Consider the following 14,688-nt stretch of genomic DNA (forward strand, 5'->3'; position numbering starts at 1 on the left):
ATGAAAAAAAAACATAAAAAACTTGAAAATTATGATGACATAAGAAGTTCAAAGCTAATGATTCTACTCGTTACCATATTGTTCCCATAAATGTTCAACCAAATCTTCTTGTAGTTGAGAGCTAGTTGCTCTATCCCTGATTCGATTATGAGTTTGAAGAAAATCATGTAGTTCTGGTATTTCACCATGTGACATAGATATAAAGGAATTGACTTCACGTTCATGGTCAAATCCAAGGTTCATTGCTCCTTCATCTTCAATAATCATATTATGCATTATTATGCAAGCTTTCATAATATTTGCAAGCGTTTCTTCATCCCAGTATCGAACAGGTCCACGTACAATTGCAAAACGAGATTGGAGCACTCCAAATGCCTGCTCTACATCCTTTCTTGCAGACTCTTGCTTACTTGCAAAATATTTTCTCTTTGCTCCTAATGGCCTTAGGATTGTCTTAACAAAAGTTGACCAATTAGGATAAATCTCATCTGCTAAATAGTATCCCATTGTATATTCATGCCCATTAATTGTATAATTGACAGGAGCAGTACAACCTTCAGCAAGTGCAGTGAAGATAGATGACCGATCAAGAACATTAATATCATTTAATGATCCAGGCATTCCAAAAAAGGCATGCCATATCCAAAGATCTTATGAAGCCACCGCCTCTAGAATTATAGTTGGTTCACGACAATGACCAGTATACATCCCATGCCATGCAATTGGGCATTTCTCCCATTTTCAATGCATACAATCAATGCTCCCTAACATCCTTGGAAATCCACGCTGCTCTCCAATTGATAATAATCGACAAATATCGGCCTCGTTTGGTGCCCTTAGATACCAATCACCAAAAACTTCTACAATTGCTTTGACGAAAGCTCTAAGACTTTCTATCGCAGTGCTTTCTCCAATTTGAAGATATTCATCAGTAAGATCTGCAGGAATACCATATGCAAGTATTCTGTGAGCTGCAGTTACCTTTTGAAGACAAGATAAACCAAGAACACCAAGAGCATCTGTCCTTTGTTTGAAATATGGATTATGAGCTTCCACTGCATTTGCGATCCGAAGAAAAAGACGACGACTCATCCTAAATCTTCTTTGAAATTGAGTTTCAGTGAATTTAGGATTTTCAACAAAATAATCATTATATAACCTTAACTCACCTTCCTTTCTATTACGATTGACAATATTGTGGCTAAGAATAGAGCCACGATACCCTGTTCTCCGCCCTTGATTATTCGATTTTTCTTCAGCAACCACAACAGCAGCAACTTGAAAAGCTAACATAGGAGTATCATCATCAAAATCAAAAGCATCATAAAAATTAAAATTAGAATGATTCATGATGAATTTTAATGAAATATATTTTTGATTGGAGAGAAAACAATGGAATGATGAGAAAAAATGTTAAGGTATATGAGAATATTTATAGATGGATTATTTTTTCAAATTTTGAAATCTTAGAATGTTGGCGGTCATTTTTTTAAAATTTGAAATTTTAAAATTTAAAATGGCGGCGGTCATTTTTTCAAAATTTGAAATTTTAAAATTTAAAATGGTGGCGGTCATTTTTTCAAAGCATGAATTTTTTTAAAAAAAATTGAAAATCAAAATTTAAAATATTGACGGGTTTTTTTCAAAGTTTGAATTTGAATTTACTTTTAAAAAATTAAATTTTTAACAGTAACATATAAAACTAAAATTAAAAATATTCATATAAATAAATTTTAAGTTTAATTTTAAATTATATCTTTTAACTTTCATATTATTTCATTAAATTTTAGTTTATTTTATAAATTACTCATATTAATTATATAATTAATAACATCATAATTATATTATATATAAAATATCTAAATTAGTTATATAATTATATAAAAATAAATTTAATATGAAATATATTAAATTATAAATGGCTTTTCTAAATAGCTTTTTACCATTGGAATGCACATAATAAAAAAAAACTATATTTATACTATTCAAAAAGCCATTTTATCAATTTAGCTTCTCAATTTAGCTTTTTGCATTGGAGATGCTCTTATACCCAGCACAAAACCATTGTAGCTTTGACCATGGGAAAAGTGATAAAAAAGAAAATAATAAAACCATGCCCCTTGTGTCATGTGGTGTTGTTTTTTAGCTAGGGTTTAGTTAGAGTCGATCTCTATAGCTGGTTAGCTAGTTATCCTGCTAGTGACAGGTCTATAAATTACCATTTAATTTCTATTTTGTTTTTAAATAAAATTATAATATATATATATATATATATTTATAATATTATCAGAGTACTATTTTTACACTGCCCTTAATAATATTATTTTTTAAAATTTTATTTAATGGCTTTTCTCCACATATTTATTTTTATTATCTAAAAAGTAGTTATAAAATACAAAGTCATTATACTTAATTGAGTCCATAACTTGACTCGCGAGTTAACATGAATTAATTAAAAATATTATCTTAATATATATAATATTAAAATGATGTTATCTTGAATTTTTTAAAATTAAACTAAGTTTTGATTAGATTTTATTTGAACTTATTAAATTAATTGTGTCATATTAAGTAAGTTAGCTTCAACTCTATTTAATTTAAAGCCTGAGTTTAGCATATATTTAGCTAACTCACCAAGTTGGTTTGGGTATAATAACATTGTCGAAAAATTCTATATAATATAATATAATATATAGGTGATGCATTATCTAACATTTTTAATACTTTCATGTTAAGGATGAATTATACTAATAAATTATTTTGTTTTAATAAAATTTAATTTTTTTAACAATAAAAATAAATTACCATAAAATTAAATAAAAAAATCATAAAAGAGTCACACCATGTAATCTGCTTTTATCTCTTAGATTCATAACTTAATTTTTAGTTATTATTAATAAAAATTTTAATATTTATTAGTATATGTAATTCTCAATTTGTTTTTATTAAATAAAAACATTAAATTTCAAGATAATAGTTATGAATTTATTTTAATAAAAAAAACATTTGTACAATGTTACATATATGTTTTTCATTAAAAAGTTATTAAATCCAACCAAAAATGGAGTACGGTGAACTAACTAAGAAAGCTCACAGGAGGGGTCCTCTTTAGAGTTTAGACTTTAGAGAGAGACATGTACATCCCTCTCAGGTTCTACTGACGGACTCTTCACCCTTTTATAAAATCCAATTAATTGATCCATTTCATTCCCGATTCAAATCCAATTCTTCACTGTCCCCCCTCTCTCTATCACTCCGTGCCTGCGAGAGAGACAGAGAAAGAGGTCAAATATTTTTCTCCAACTTTCCCTCATTTATACTAAAAACCTCTCTCTCCCTATTCTCTCTGTTTTTTCTCTCGATCTCCATTTTTCTTTGCCTCGCTCTCTCTCTACAAATTCCAACCTTCTTTCTCTGAAAAAAACACGAAACTTGTCTTGTTTAGTAGGCAGGAGTATAATTTAGTATCGATGGACGGCGGAGCATCGTATAATCCTCGCACGGTAGAGGAAGTTTTCAGGGATTTCAAAGGTCGAAGAGCTGGCATGATTAAAGCTCTTACCACTGGTACTTCTTTTTGTTTCTTTTACTTTTTTGAGCTGTTTTTTTTTTATATAAAAAAATCAGATATGAAATTTCTTGGAGATTTTTTTAATTTGGTTTCATTTTTATGGTTTGTTGCAGATGTTGAAGAGTTTTACCAGCAGTGTGATCCTGGTTCGTGTTTTTTATTTAATTTTATTTTTAATAAAAGATTTTGGAGAATTGTTTTGTTTATTTTCTCATGTTTTATTTTGTTTGCTTTCTGGGAAATTTGCGGGAAAAAAACAGAAGTAGGGTTTTGGATGTGCTAATTTCTGGATTTTTTTTACAGTGGCTTACGTAGTAATTTTACTCAGTTAAAGTAAATGTTTAAGTTGTTATATTTTTTTTTCCTTAAATGAACACATTCCCTTAACTGAATGTTTTTTGATAATTAATGGGACTTCATGTTTTTTTTTTTTTGAAGTTTTGCATGTTATTTTTGCGTTTAAATTATTTTGGCTTAAAATTTTGTTCCCCTTCTGAACTGCATTGATTTATTATCCTGTAAAAAATTTCAATATATATCGACTCCATTTTGTTGCTTTACTTTTATTTCAACTTTGAGAATTTAATGCGAAATATTTCCTTAACTCAAGTTTTTTGAGTAATTGGACGTCATGTATTTTTTTTAATTGAATTTTTCCTGTTATTTTTGCGTTTAAATTATTTTGGCTAAAATGTTTCTGCATTTTGAACTGCATTGATTTAACTATCCTATAAATATTTTTTGTTTAAGTGTATTTCTTGCAAATGTCATAAACTATATTTCGGTAATATCTTGAGTAAAGGAAGCACATAAAAGGTAGCTTTGTTGATCATGTTTGGTGTATGCATTGTGTCTGTTAGTAATGACGGACACTTGTATTCACGCATAAACTTTATGTTTGCATATGCATTTTGACAATTTTAGTGGAATGAAAGTTGACATCGAAATGCATGCTTGCAGCTAGCTGTAAACGGTACATGTATTTGCTATGATTGTTGATTTGTTATTCTGATGACAGTTTTTTGAGGTTTTACTCTGTCTATCACTAGGAAGTGCAAATGGTTTTATTAAAATAAGAAAGGCATTGGGAATGTCAGTGGTTTTTGGTAACTTTTCATTAGTTTGGATTTATTGAATCACTATCATCACATTCCATAAAGGGCATGATCTGAGTGAGGTAAACGTATAAACGTGTCACTTAGGTTTTAAATTAGTTCAAAAATATTTGTGTTCCTGAACTTTAATGGGCGCACACTGTCACAGTGAGGTATTGTTGATTTTACATATCAAAACAATCACTAATGGGAAAAATAGAAGTTAATGAAAACGAGTGTATGAAAAATGTATCATTATTGTAAACTAGAGTTGTGGCACCAATTTTTGTGGAGCAACTCATCTTTTTTAGTCATTTAAGTCTCTTTAATGAGAAGGTGGATAACATTTACACTTAGATGCAGTCACATTTTCCAAGCAAATGGGTGATGGAAAGAGATGTTTTCTGGATAAGCTGCACAAATGTTGGCCTGACAGCTTCTGGTATTGTTAAGTAAAACCAGACATAAGACAATCTTGCCAACTTACCGCTTCTGTCTAAGAATTCCATCTGCTGATTAGGCTTAATTGCTAGGAAGAGACTATATCAAATGTTGTTAATTTAGTGGAGGATCGCAAATTCTAGATTGAGCATTATAATGGTCACCTGTGCATTTATTTAATGTGGATATATACATGAATACAGTGGTGAAGAAATAAGCATGTTTACCGCACTTAAAGCTTCAAATGTCAACATATAATTGGGTGGACATAAATAGAATGTCTGTTTATATGCATGTAATTGTTGACAGATGAAAATAATATTTGATGGTTTTCATTCATTTATGCTTTGGTGGGCAGACAGATGAATTGATTGGAATCAATTGTTTTAATGTTCACATATAACTTCACTTTTTATTCTGCTTTTGTTCTTTGTTAATTGTGTTTAATCAATGGTTGGCCCTTTTACATGCATTTAACTTTGTTCTTTTTTTTATCCATCATAAAAAAAAGACCGTCTTTATTGTTTTAAACATGTTCATCTTTTATAGGCTATCAAGCCCATTTGTTTTGGTTAAAACAATTTTTTTTTTATAAAAAAAATACTTCATTGTTTTTACATGACATTTGGAAGTATTGCCTTTAGCTTTGATAAGATTTATGTGAACTTCTTGATTGCAGAGAAGGAGAATCTTTGCCTTTACGGATTTCCTAGTGAACAGTGGGAGGTCAATTTACCTGCTGAAGAGGTGCCTCCAGAGCTTCCAGAACCTGCTTTAGGCATCAACTTTGCTAGAGATGGGATGCAAGAAAAGGACTGGTTGTCTCTGGTTGCCGTTCACAGTGATGCATGGTTACTTTCTGTGGCCTTCTATTTTGGGTCAAGGTTTGGATTTGACAAAGCTGATAGGTATATTACCCTTGAACAACTTGTGGTACAAATTGTAGTGTAACTTCTTTGTGTGTACTTAGAATCTCACTTTTAGTGGTGACCAGTCCCAAGCTGGATTCACCCTGTGCTTAAAAGTTGATTTATCAATTAGCTTGAAGATATTTCTCATCCCTTCAAATAAGAATTCCTGTTTATTTTTTTTATATCAAGAATTTTTTTTTTAAATCATGAAGAATTTCTACTATCTTTATTTTGATCAATGGTTTGCTCTTTGTACGACTACAGTGCGGACCCATTTAGTGTCTGCGGGCCAACATCATTGCTTTTGACTCTTAATTATATTCGGTTATGGATAGTTTAGCAATGTCTTTTTTGGTGTAGAATCGGGTTTGTAGCAAATTGTATGAATATGGGAAATTAAATCTTCTGAGCAAATATTTCATGAATTCATTAGGAGTCGTACGTTAACAAGCAGCCACATGTGATTTGGTAGAAACTCGTCCTCCATTTTTGATATGGCGAAGATATTTATGTATTTACTGCTTGTAAGCGATGCAGCTTATTTTTTTTTGTATCACTTGAATGAAATTTAAGTTTAAAAAATTCTACACTTAATGTTGTCTAGGTTGAAGGTTAATGACGGTGGTAGCTTTATATACTACTCTTGGCTCCAAGAAGCAAGTTCAAGTCTTGCTTCTGTTGGTGTTCTCTGAAGTTTCCTAACAATGTCTCAAACTGTATTCTGTTGGTAGCTTTGAGAATAGAATTCTTTGATTTAAGCTTTATTGTTTTTTTTTTCTTTCAATATCATGCTTTTGGTCTATGATGCAGAAAACGCCTTTTCAGCATGATAAATGATCTTCCAACAATATTTGAGGTGGTGACGGGAACGGCCAAGAAACAAGTAAAAGAGAAGTCATCAGTTTCGAATCACAGCAGTAATAAAACTAAATCAAACTCGAAGGTATCAGGGATTTGAGACTGCAACTTAATTTGGTCCGTTATATCTGTGATAATAAGAAACCATAGCTATCTGCCTTGCAAGATTTGATGCCAAATTTTCATTATTTGCTCCTTAAATATGCCCTAGGCTTGTTTAATTGAAGTAGCAGCAGTTTTATTACTGGTATGACAATATTGAACTACCATGTTTAACATTCCACTATAAGAAATAAGACATGAAAGGGAAATTCTCTTTTATTGGTTTGTATTTTCTTAGGCTTCAGAACGATAATACTGGCACTTAATCTTGTTTTGATTGGGCAGCAGCGAGGTTCTGAATCCCAGGGCAAATATTCAAAGGCAATGCAAGCAAAAGATGAAGACGACGAGGGCTTGGATGAAGAAGATGAAGAAGATCATGGTGAGACTCTATGCGGTGCTTGTGGAGAAAACTATGCCTCTGATGAGTTCTGGATTTGCTGTGACATCTGCGAGAAGTGGTTCCATGGAAAATGTGTTAAGATCACCCCAGCTAGGGCTGAGCATATCAAGCAGTACAAATGCCCATCTTGCAGCAACAAGAGAGCACGGCCTTGATGATTACCGGGTAGCTTGCTCTGTGTAATATGGCATGCGGGACTGCTAACTGTTTAGTAGGTCAGGTTTGTTCGTAGTCATGTGTCTTTGATCTAGGAAAAACTAATCGGATGCTATGTGTAGGTTGCAAAATGTGCTGTTTATTTGATCATAAATTAGGATATTTGTATACTTTCAGCTTGGGAACCATTTTCCCATGATTGGGATAAGTGCTTGTTTTATTTCTGTGACATGATGTTTATATGCAATCTGTCCAGTTCTCTGAAGACTGTCTACCCTGTCCCATCTCACCTTTCAACTTTAGTTTTTGCTTTTCACGAGTGTTTGAAACTTGAAAAAATATAAACATGCTTGGAACTTGGGATTGTCTGGAATGTTTTCCTTTCATCTGACACTACTCGCCGAAGGGCCGAAGGGGCTCCCCTTCTGCAGAAAACTCGCCAGCGCCTGTCATTTGCATGAGTGGCTTATTTTGTGTTGCCATATCCATCTGCGACATGATGTTTCCAATATTTTTTTAAAGAGGGTTTCGAATCGTAACGAATTACTGGAAGATGAAACTCGTAACTGCTCGAAAAGATTGAAAATTATCCTATCGCAAAGTTGTTAAAACTACAAATTGAATCATAAATTCATAAGATTTTAAGACCGATTTTACAAGTTTAAATGGAATATATGTACTGTATCATGCAACATTAACCCTACCCTCTGTTTCTCTGACAACAAACCATAATAAAAAGCACTCCTTTGTGGAAGGAGCCTGAAAGCACAGGAAGGACAGGGAAGCGTCAAGAAGGAACTTTGGACAAAACTTGAAGCAGCATCTACATATGGGTTCCGTTTGAATGCTTCTGCATTTCAAGGGACTGCACAGAAATGATTTCTTCACATGCTTGATGAAGCTTCCTGTGACGAGGGGAAGTCTAACTGCTGATGGTTTTGAGATAACGAATATTCAAACCTTTGGTATAGCTGTTCGTAATTTCCTATATCTTTTGTGTTCTTCCCAAAAACATTTACTTTGAAGCATTTCTTTGAGTATCTCTGCAATATGAATGGAGTTATTCCAGTGAAGAACGTTGCGAGTGCAAATGTAGGGTTGAAGGCGATATGTGCTTTTGAGTATCTCTGCAATATGAATGGAGTTATTCGAGCTGGTTTTGTACCATCTAAAATGTAGAGAATAAACATAAACCTTTGAATTGATCGTCTAAAATCAAACCAGGATCATCTGATAATGTTTTTGAATTGATTACATAGTTGATTGGAACTGATTCTTCAGCTGTTAATTTAAAATTTTAAAGAATTTCCTTATGATTTTAGTATTTATTTTTACTATCTGAATTTATATTTTACCTTTTATTTTGTCATAAATACGTTATCGACAACTTTTCACTGGGATTCGGGAAGCTTCAAGTCGTCTTCAATTTTGCTTCGAACGCAAGTGCCTGGCTTGAAGGCGATATGTGCTTTTGATACCACATATCGCTTAGCTTGAGCCATCAAGGGATACACACGTGCATTAATATTCTAGGAACTCATCAAAGATGCATTTTGACTTCTCTCTACCATGCACATACAAATTTTTATTTTGTGGTCGTACAAGCTTTATTGTTATTCAAACATTTTAATTAGATATAAATTATATTAATAAGTTCTAACAAAAAAGAAAAAGTCAAAAGCTTTCTTTTAAAAGCATTTTTAAAAAAGTTTAATTTTTTTTTTAATTTTTTTAATTTTAAATTAATATTTTTTTTTGTGTTTTCAGATCATTTTAATATATTGATGTCAAAAATACTTTTTAAAATATAAAAAAATTATTATTTTGATATATTTTTGAATGAAATGCACTTTAAAAAACAACCACAATCACACTTTTAAATACTTTAAAAAATTCCCAAATACTTTAAAAAATATTATTGAAGCTTCTCAACCATGATTTCTTCTATCTTTAGCTTAAACTAGAGAAAGGGTGGTAAAGAAAGAATGATTTCCAAGAAAGTAATGAAAGTGAGACCGAGGGAGAGTTGGGAACATGGCATCACGTATTGAATTTTTAAGAAAGGAAAAGCATTAAAAAACAAAAGATTTTGTTTTTCACTGGTAGAGAGGATGAAAAGAATATCTAAAATTTTGCTTTCAGGGTTAGAAGCAAATTTAGCTTTTATACCTTTTTTTTTTTAAATAGGTCTTTATTAGATTGTTCTAGTTTGATTTCATCAGTTTCAGGTTTCTGAAATCAAAACTCAATCGAAAAAGATTTTTTAATTTTCTAATAAGAATTTTTGGTTTTTTTGATTATTTTTTTATTTTTTTAAATTCTTGTTTTTTTTATCCTCACCCTTAATTATATTTAGTTATTATTTTTTTTTATAGTTATTAATTAGTATTTGTTTTTAGGGTTAGTAATTAATGTTAGTGTTGATGGTTTGTTTTCAAAACAGAGGGTTATGGTTTGGTTTCAGGTATTGTTTAGAGTTTGTATTTGTGATTAGTTTGGAATTAGAGTTAAGTTAGGCTGTGATTTGATATTTTTAGTCAAATTTACTATTTTCAATTATGTCTTTATTAAAATACATATTACCTGTGCTATTTTGCCAAAGTTTTTAGCCAAAAATGTTAGAAATGAATTATATTTGAAAATGCAATCTAATGCGTGTTTTTTTAAAAATTAATTTTTTTGTTTAAAATTAATATTTTTTTAGTGTTTTTGAATTGTTTTGATGTGCTAATATAAAAAATAATTTTTTTAAAATAAAAAAAATTATCTTAATATATTTATAAATAAAAAATATTTTAAATTCACAGCCGCTACCACAATCTTTAAAAACCCCGAAATATCCTTAAACGCATGCTACATGCGTAACTCGCCTTCTCTACTAGTCAGTTAGCCGTGAACGCATGTCCGAGTAGCCGATTAGGGAGTTATTTTTCGTTTAACAATACTATTATGAGACATTTTCTGGGCTTTAATTAGTATGATAAAAGATAATAATAAAAGAATACACAGTGTCAAATTCCTTTCGAGGAACGAGAGGACAAAGCTAGGTGCCATACAGGATAAGCTTCTTTTAGCAGAAGCAATTGATGTTGCGTAACGAGACTCGTGTCAGGCGCATTCATGACCTCATGTCCTCACCTGCAACCGGTAATCCTCGTCCCTTCGAGTGCTCATGGGTTAGAGCCACCAACATCTGGAAGACTTTGTCACATCAACACCCTCATTGAGGTCTTGCCATTTTTCTTTTCTTCCTTTTCCTTTTCTTTTTGTTTTGCTAAGGTGACTGTGAAGTTCATAATTTATTCTGGTTAAACAAGAAAATGGAGACTGTCATTGTCTCTCCCTCTGCATGCATATATGGACATGAATGATTGGTTAGTGTCATCATCAGCTAAGATGTTGTTTATATTCACCTAACAGAAAGCACGCTGGCAGTTTCTTTATGAGACATATCTTCTCTCCCATAACCGAGACTTCAGAGCTAAAGAGACAGATGCTGTATAATTTGGACACGAACAAGTGCCATCTCAAATGAATTCAGGACATAGAAGCAGAGATAGGAAGGCCTTGTTATTACTATACTAAAGCTTACATTGATTTCCACTGAAAATAACGGGGAAGCAGGAAAACAAAAATTTACATTGATAGGCCATCTTGGGGAGCAGGCTGATAAAGAGACAGGGTACAGAAATAACAAAAAATTCAAGGATTTCAAGTGGAAAAAGTCTTTCCTCTTCCATTGCTCTCGAGTCATGAGGTCAAGCTATCTCTGTTCTTGGTAGATAAACGTTTCAAAAACTCGTAAGTTGTGATCATGGTTGTTGCAGACATTGACATTGAAACCCACCTTGGTCCCAATCCTCTATAACAAGCTGCAAAACCACCTTCCTTCACCAAGTTCCTAACTGTTTGCATAACTGTCAATGGCCTTGTTCTTCCATTTTCCTCTCTATCCAAAACCTGCAAGCGTGTCTTAATTGTGTCAAGTGGCATAGTAATCATAGCCGAAACTCCACTAGCCATGGCTGCACATACCCCTTGTACTGCCACCATTTCCTTTGAACCCGGCCTATAACCACAACCCCCACCACCATTTACAGCATTCTCATCTTTCTTGCTGGCATAGCAACCAATACCACCCCACACAAGCCTATGAGCCACAGAGTAAGATGCCCACCAAACTGCATTAGATGGTGCATAAGTCAATATTGATATCCCAAATCCTCTATACAACCCTCTTGGACCATCCGCATTCAAAATCTTCCTAAATGCATCAATACCATTCATATACCTACACGAACTCGAACTGGGGATCATATTCTTGCTACTCTTGATGCTGCTACCATTACAATCTTGTACCATGAGTCTTTGGCTCACAACATCAATTGGGGTCCAAACTACCTGCGCAGCCATGGCAGAACTCAACCCAGCAGCAGCATTAGCAATAGCTGTTGCTGTAGTATCTGAAAACCCTAACCTAACAGTTGCAGTCCCAACATTACTCTTAGTAACCTCAAGCGCCGTCATGTAAAGTGCACGAGCTGGGATTGTACCCATCAAAGAAGTACCAAAACCCCTATAGAATCCTCTCACACCTTCATGATTCATAATTGACAATGACAATTTGAGGGACGAGATTTGCGTGGGCAAAACCTGTTGCCTAGTCTTTAAAACAACAACAGGGTAGAGAGCAGCTGATACACCTGAAAATAATGCTGCCCCAAGAAAGAAAAACTTCGACTTGTCAAGCATATGCCAATCTATATCAGCTGGTAGATGAATCTCTGATGCCGAATTATCCTCGGCAGCACTCAAACTCATCTTAGCCACTTTTAAAACACTAAATCACCAACAAGCCCTTTTAGCTCAACTAGATAAAAAGTCTTTGAAACAAAAAACAAGCTCACTCTCCTTTTTGCTCAGCTCAACCAGCGATACACTTAAGCTGATTAAAACCCAACAGAAATGAACTGAACCCGGATCCAAAAAGTCTTAATCTTCACTATTCACAACTACTACTTGGCTATACAATTATGTATATTGAAAAATAAAAAACCCAAATCTAAAGCACAAAAAGGAGAGAGACTGATTCTTGAACAAAATGAAAATGAAATACTAGGAAGATATGTAGGAGTTAGGTGAAATAAAAGTTAAAGATTGGAGGTGTTGGGTTTTTCTTTCTCCTTCTATGCCAACAAATTTCAGACCAGTGGATCACCATAAAAGGGATAACTAAGAACAGATAGACAGTGGTGAGATCAGAATCTTACCAGAAATAAGTCCTAAGGTTGTTGCTATTCTTTACCGCTGGGAGAATTAAAAAAAAAAACTTGGAATAAAATATGTAAATAATAACGAAGAGAAAGTGAAGGCATATCACAAAAAAGTGGATGAAGCAGAGATTGCGAGTGTGTGCTAATGTTAATTTAATGGAAAAGGAAAGACATGAGAATAGATTTTAGAGAGGATCGAGGAAAGTGGACACATGTCTGTTAATTTGTTTAGGGTTAGGACATAGGAAGAGCGATGAGAGGCCCTTTGTTACCTTGTGTTTTCCTCCTGCTCTGATCAGATCTTTAGGCCTGGGCTGGGCTCCGACGTCATTCAATGAATGCCTTAACACTTTGAGCTACCATTCATAATTTCTAATTATAATGAACAAAAATAAATTTATAGTATAATTGTAATAATTAGATTGAATTTTAATTTGTTTTATCTAATCTTCCTATAATACACTGAAATTTTATAGTATGATTGTAACAATCAGATTGAATTTTAAATTTTTTTATTTAATCTTCCTATAATATACTGAAATAAAAAAAATAAGATTTAAATAAAAAATTATAAAACAAAATTATAAAAGTAAAAATAATAAATTGATATGTCATTAACTCAATTCAAATATCTAGACATCTATTTTTATAAATCTGTTGATTATCGATGTAAAATAAATATCTTTTCAATTCAAACAAATAAATTTGATGTTCCTTAAAGCTAAAGAGAATCGAGGAGATTATGATTAAATTTTTTTATTTAATCTTCTTATAATATACTGAAATAAAAAGAATGGGGGATTTGAATAAAAAATTAAAGAAACAAAATTCTAAAAATAAAAATAATAAATTGATATGTCATTAACTCAATTCAAAGGTCTAGACATCTATTTCTATAAATCCGTTGATTATCGATGTAAAATAAATATCCTTTCAATTCAAACAAATAAATTTGATGTCCTTTAAAGCTAAAGGAAATCGAGGAGATTATGATTAAATTAATTAGATAAAACTTTCTAATCAATTTCTTACCATCAAGCAAATTTAATATTGAAAAACAATTTTAATTCACTCGACAGTAGCCTTAGAAGCAAAGTCTGTAAAATTTATTATAAGCAACTGTTCACAAGCTTGAGTAATTTAACTTAGCTTATTCATCTCTAATAAATTAAAGTGATAATTACAGCAATCAAGTTAACTCCTTTGCTTCTTATTCTAGTCCCTAACAACAATTACGGATTGAAAGAAACTAGAAAGCACATATATATACAATTTCAAAACAATTGAATAAGCATAAACAGAAATCAATAACATAATTCTAAAATAAAAATAAATAAATACTCGAATATGAAAGAATTACAATGATAACGTTACTTCTCACAACTTAATAATTGAGATTGTGTATATTCCTCTTGAATTAAAAGCCAAAGTTTAGTTCATAGCTCCTGGAAACTTAACAAAAATAAAGAGAAAAGAATGTTGTTGCGATTTGCTTCCTTTATTCCCTCTCTCAGTTGTAGTTTTTCGTTAGGATTCTTCTCCTAATTAAAAGTCCTTAATGTTACTTAATTCCTTCTTCTTTATCTGGTCATTAGGTTGATTAAATCTCTCATAATTTGTATTGAAAACTGACTCTGCTGCTGTCACAACTCTAATGTAATTAGACTCTATTGCAACTTATACTTTGTTTTTGACTTGGTTTCTTGCAATATCCGGTTATTCCAGCTATATTTTTTTATTCATGGAATGTTAGAGGCTTTATTTACACCTTTCTTGAATTCTAAGGCCCACCATTTCTATGTCAAACTCTCAGTCATAGTGGGATGCTCGACACCATTAATTTCCTTATCAGATTTGGAAACCAATTTTGTCTTTCAGC

General features: G+C 32.1%; 3 protein-coding genes across 4 annotated transcripts; 1 reads left to right on the forward strand and 2 right to left on the reverse strand.

Moving 5' to 3' along the window:
- Positions 1-63: 63 nt before the first annotated feature.
- LOC133674679 (uncharacterized) lies at positions 64-1,293 on the reverse strand. Its single transcript, XM_062095891.1, has 3 exons — positions 1,170-1,293; positions 753-1,055; positions 64-554 (listed from the first exon to the last, which is right to left on the reverse strand). The coding sequence occupies exons 1-3, from the start codon at positions 1,291-1,293 to the stop codon at positions 64-66; spliced, it is 918 nt and encodes a 305-aa protein (XP_061951875.1).
- A 1,814-nt stretch (positions 1,294-3,107) lies between these two features.
- Positions 3,108-7,801, forward strand: LOC133674894 (PHD finger protein ALFIN-LIKE 4-like). 2 transcript variants are annotated; one of them, XM_062096189.1, is made up of 5 exons: positions 3,108-3,567; positions 3,685-3,717; positions 5,786-6,014; positions 6,828-6,960; positions 7,266-7,801. In XM_062096189.1, exons 1-5 carry the CDS (start codon positions 3,471-3,473, stop codon positions 7,533-7,535), a joined length of 762 nt encoding a protein of 253 aa, XP_061952173.1. In that variant the 5' UTR covers positions 3,108-3,470; the 3' UTR covers positions 7,536-7,801. The 2 variants fall into 2 exon arrangements, with proteins under 2 accessions (XP_061952173.1, XP_061952172.1); XM_062096188.1 differs by having other exon boundaries at positions 3,109-3,567; positions 7,263-7,801.
- A 3,280-nt stretch (positions 7,802-11,081) lies between these two features.
- On the reverse strand, positions 11,082-13,096 carry LOC133674920 (uncharacterized). The gene has a single exon (XM_062096214.1). It carries the CDS (start codon positions 12,355-12,357, stop codon positions 11,287-11,289), a length of 1,071 nt encoding a protein of 356 aa, XP_061952198.1. The 5' UTR covers positions 12,358-13,096; the 3' UTR covers positions 11,082-11,286.
- Positions 13,097-14,688: the final 1,592 nt, after the last annotated feature.

Source organism: Populus nigra, chromosome 15 (assembly GCF_951802175.1).
Source record: "Populus nigra chromosome 15, ddPopNigr1.1, whole genome shotgun sequence".
NCBI lineage: Eukaryota > Viridiplantae > Streptophyta > Magnoliopsida > Malpighiales > Salicaceae > Populus > Populus nigra.

Coding starts and splice junctions, on each gene's coding strand:
- LOC133674679 (XM_062095891.1), bottom strand. CDS start 1,293: ATGTTAGCTTTTCAAGTTGCTGCTGTTGTGGTTGCTGAAGAAAAATCG. Junction 1,056..1,169: donor CAATCGTAATAGAAAGGAAG/GTGAGTTAAGGT, acceptor TCGCAAATGCAG/TGGAAGCTCATAATCCATAT. Junction 555..752: donor GATGTTAGGGAGCATTGATT/GTATGCATTGAA, acceptor CACTTGCTGAAG/GTTGTACTGCTCCTGTCAAT.
- LOC133674894 (XM_062096188.1), top strand. CDS start 3,471: ATGGACGGCGGAGCATCGTATAATCCTCGCACGGTAGAGGAAGTTTTC. Junction 3,568..3,684: donor GATTAAAGCTCTTACCACTG/GTACTTCTTTTT, acceptor GGTTTGTTGCAG/ATGTTGAAGAGTTTTACCAG. Junction 6,015..6,827: donor GGATTTGACAAAGCTGATAG/GTATATTACCCT, acceptor TCTATGATGCAG/AAAACGCCTTTTCAGCATGA.
- LOC133674920 (XM_062096214.1), bottom strand. CDS start 12,357: ATGAGTTTGAGTGCTGCCGAGGATAATTCGGCATCAGAGATTCATCTA.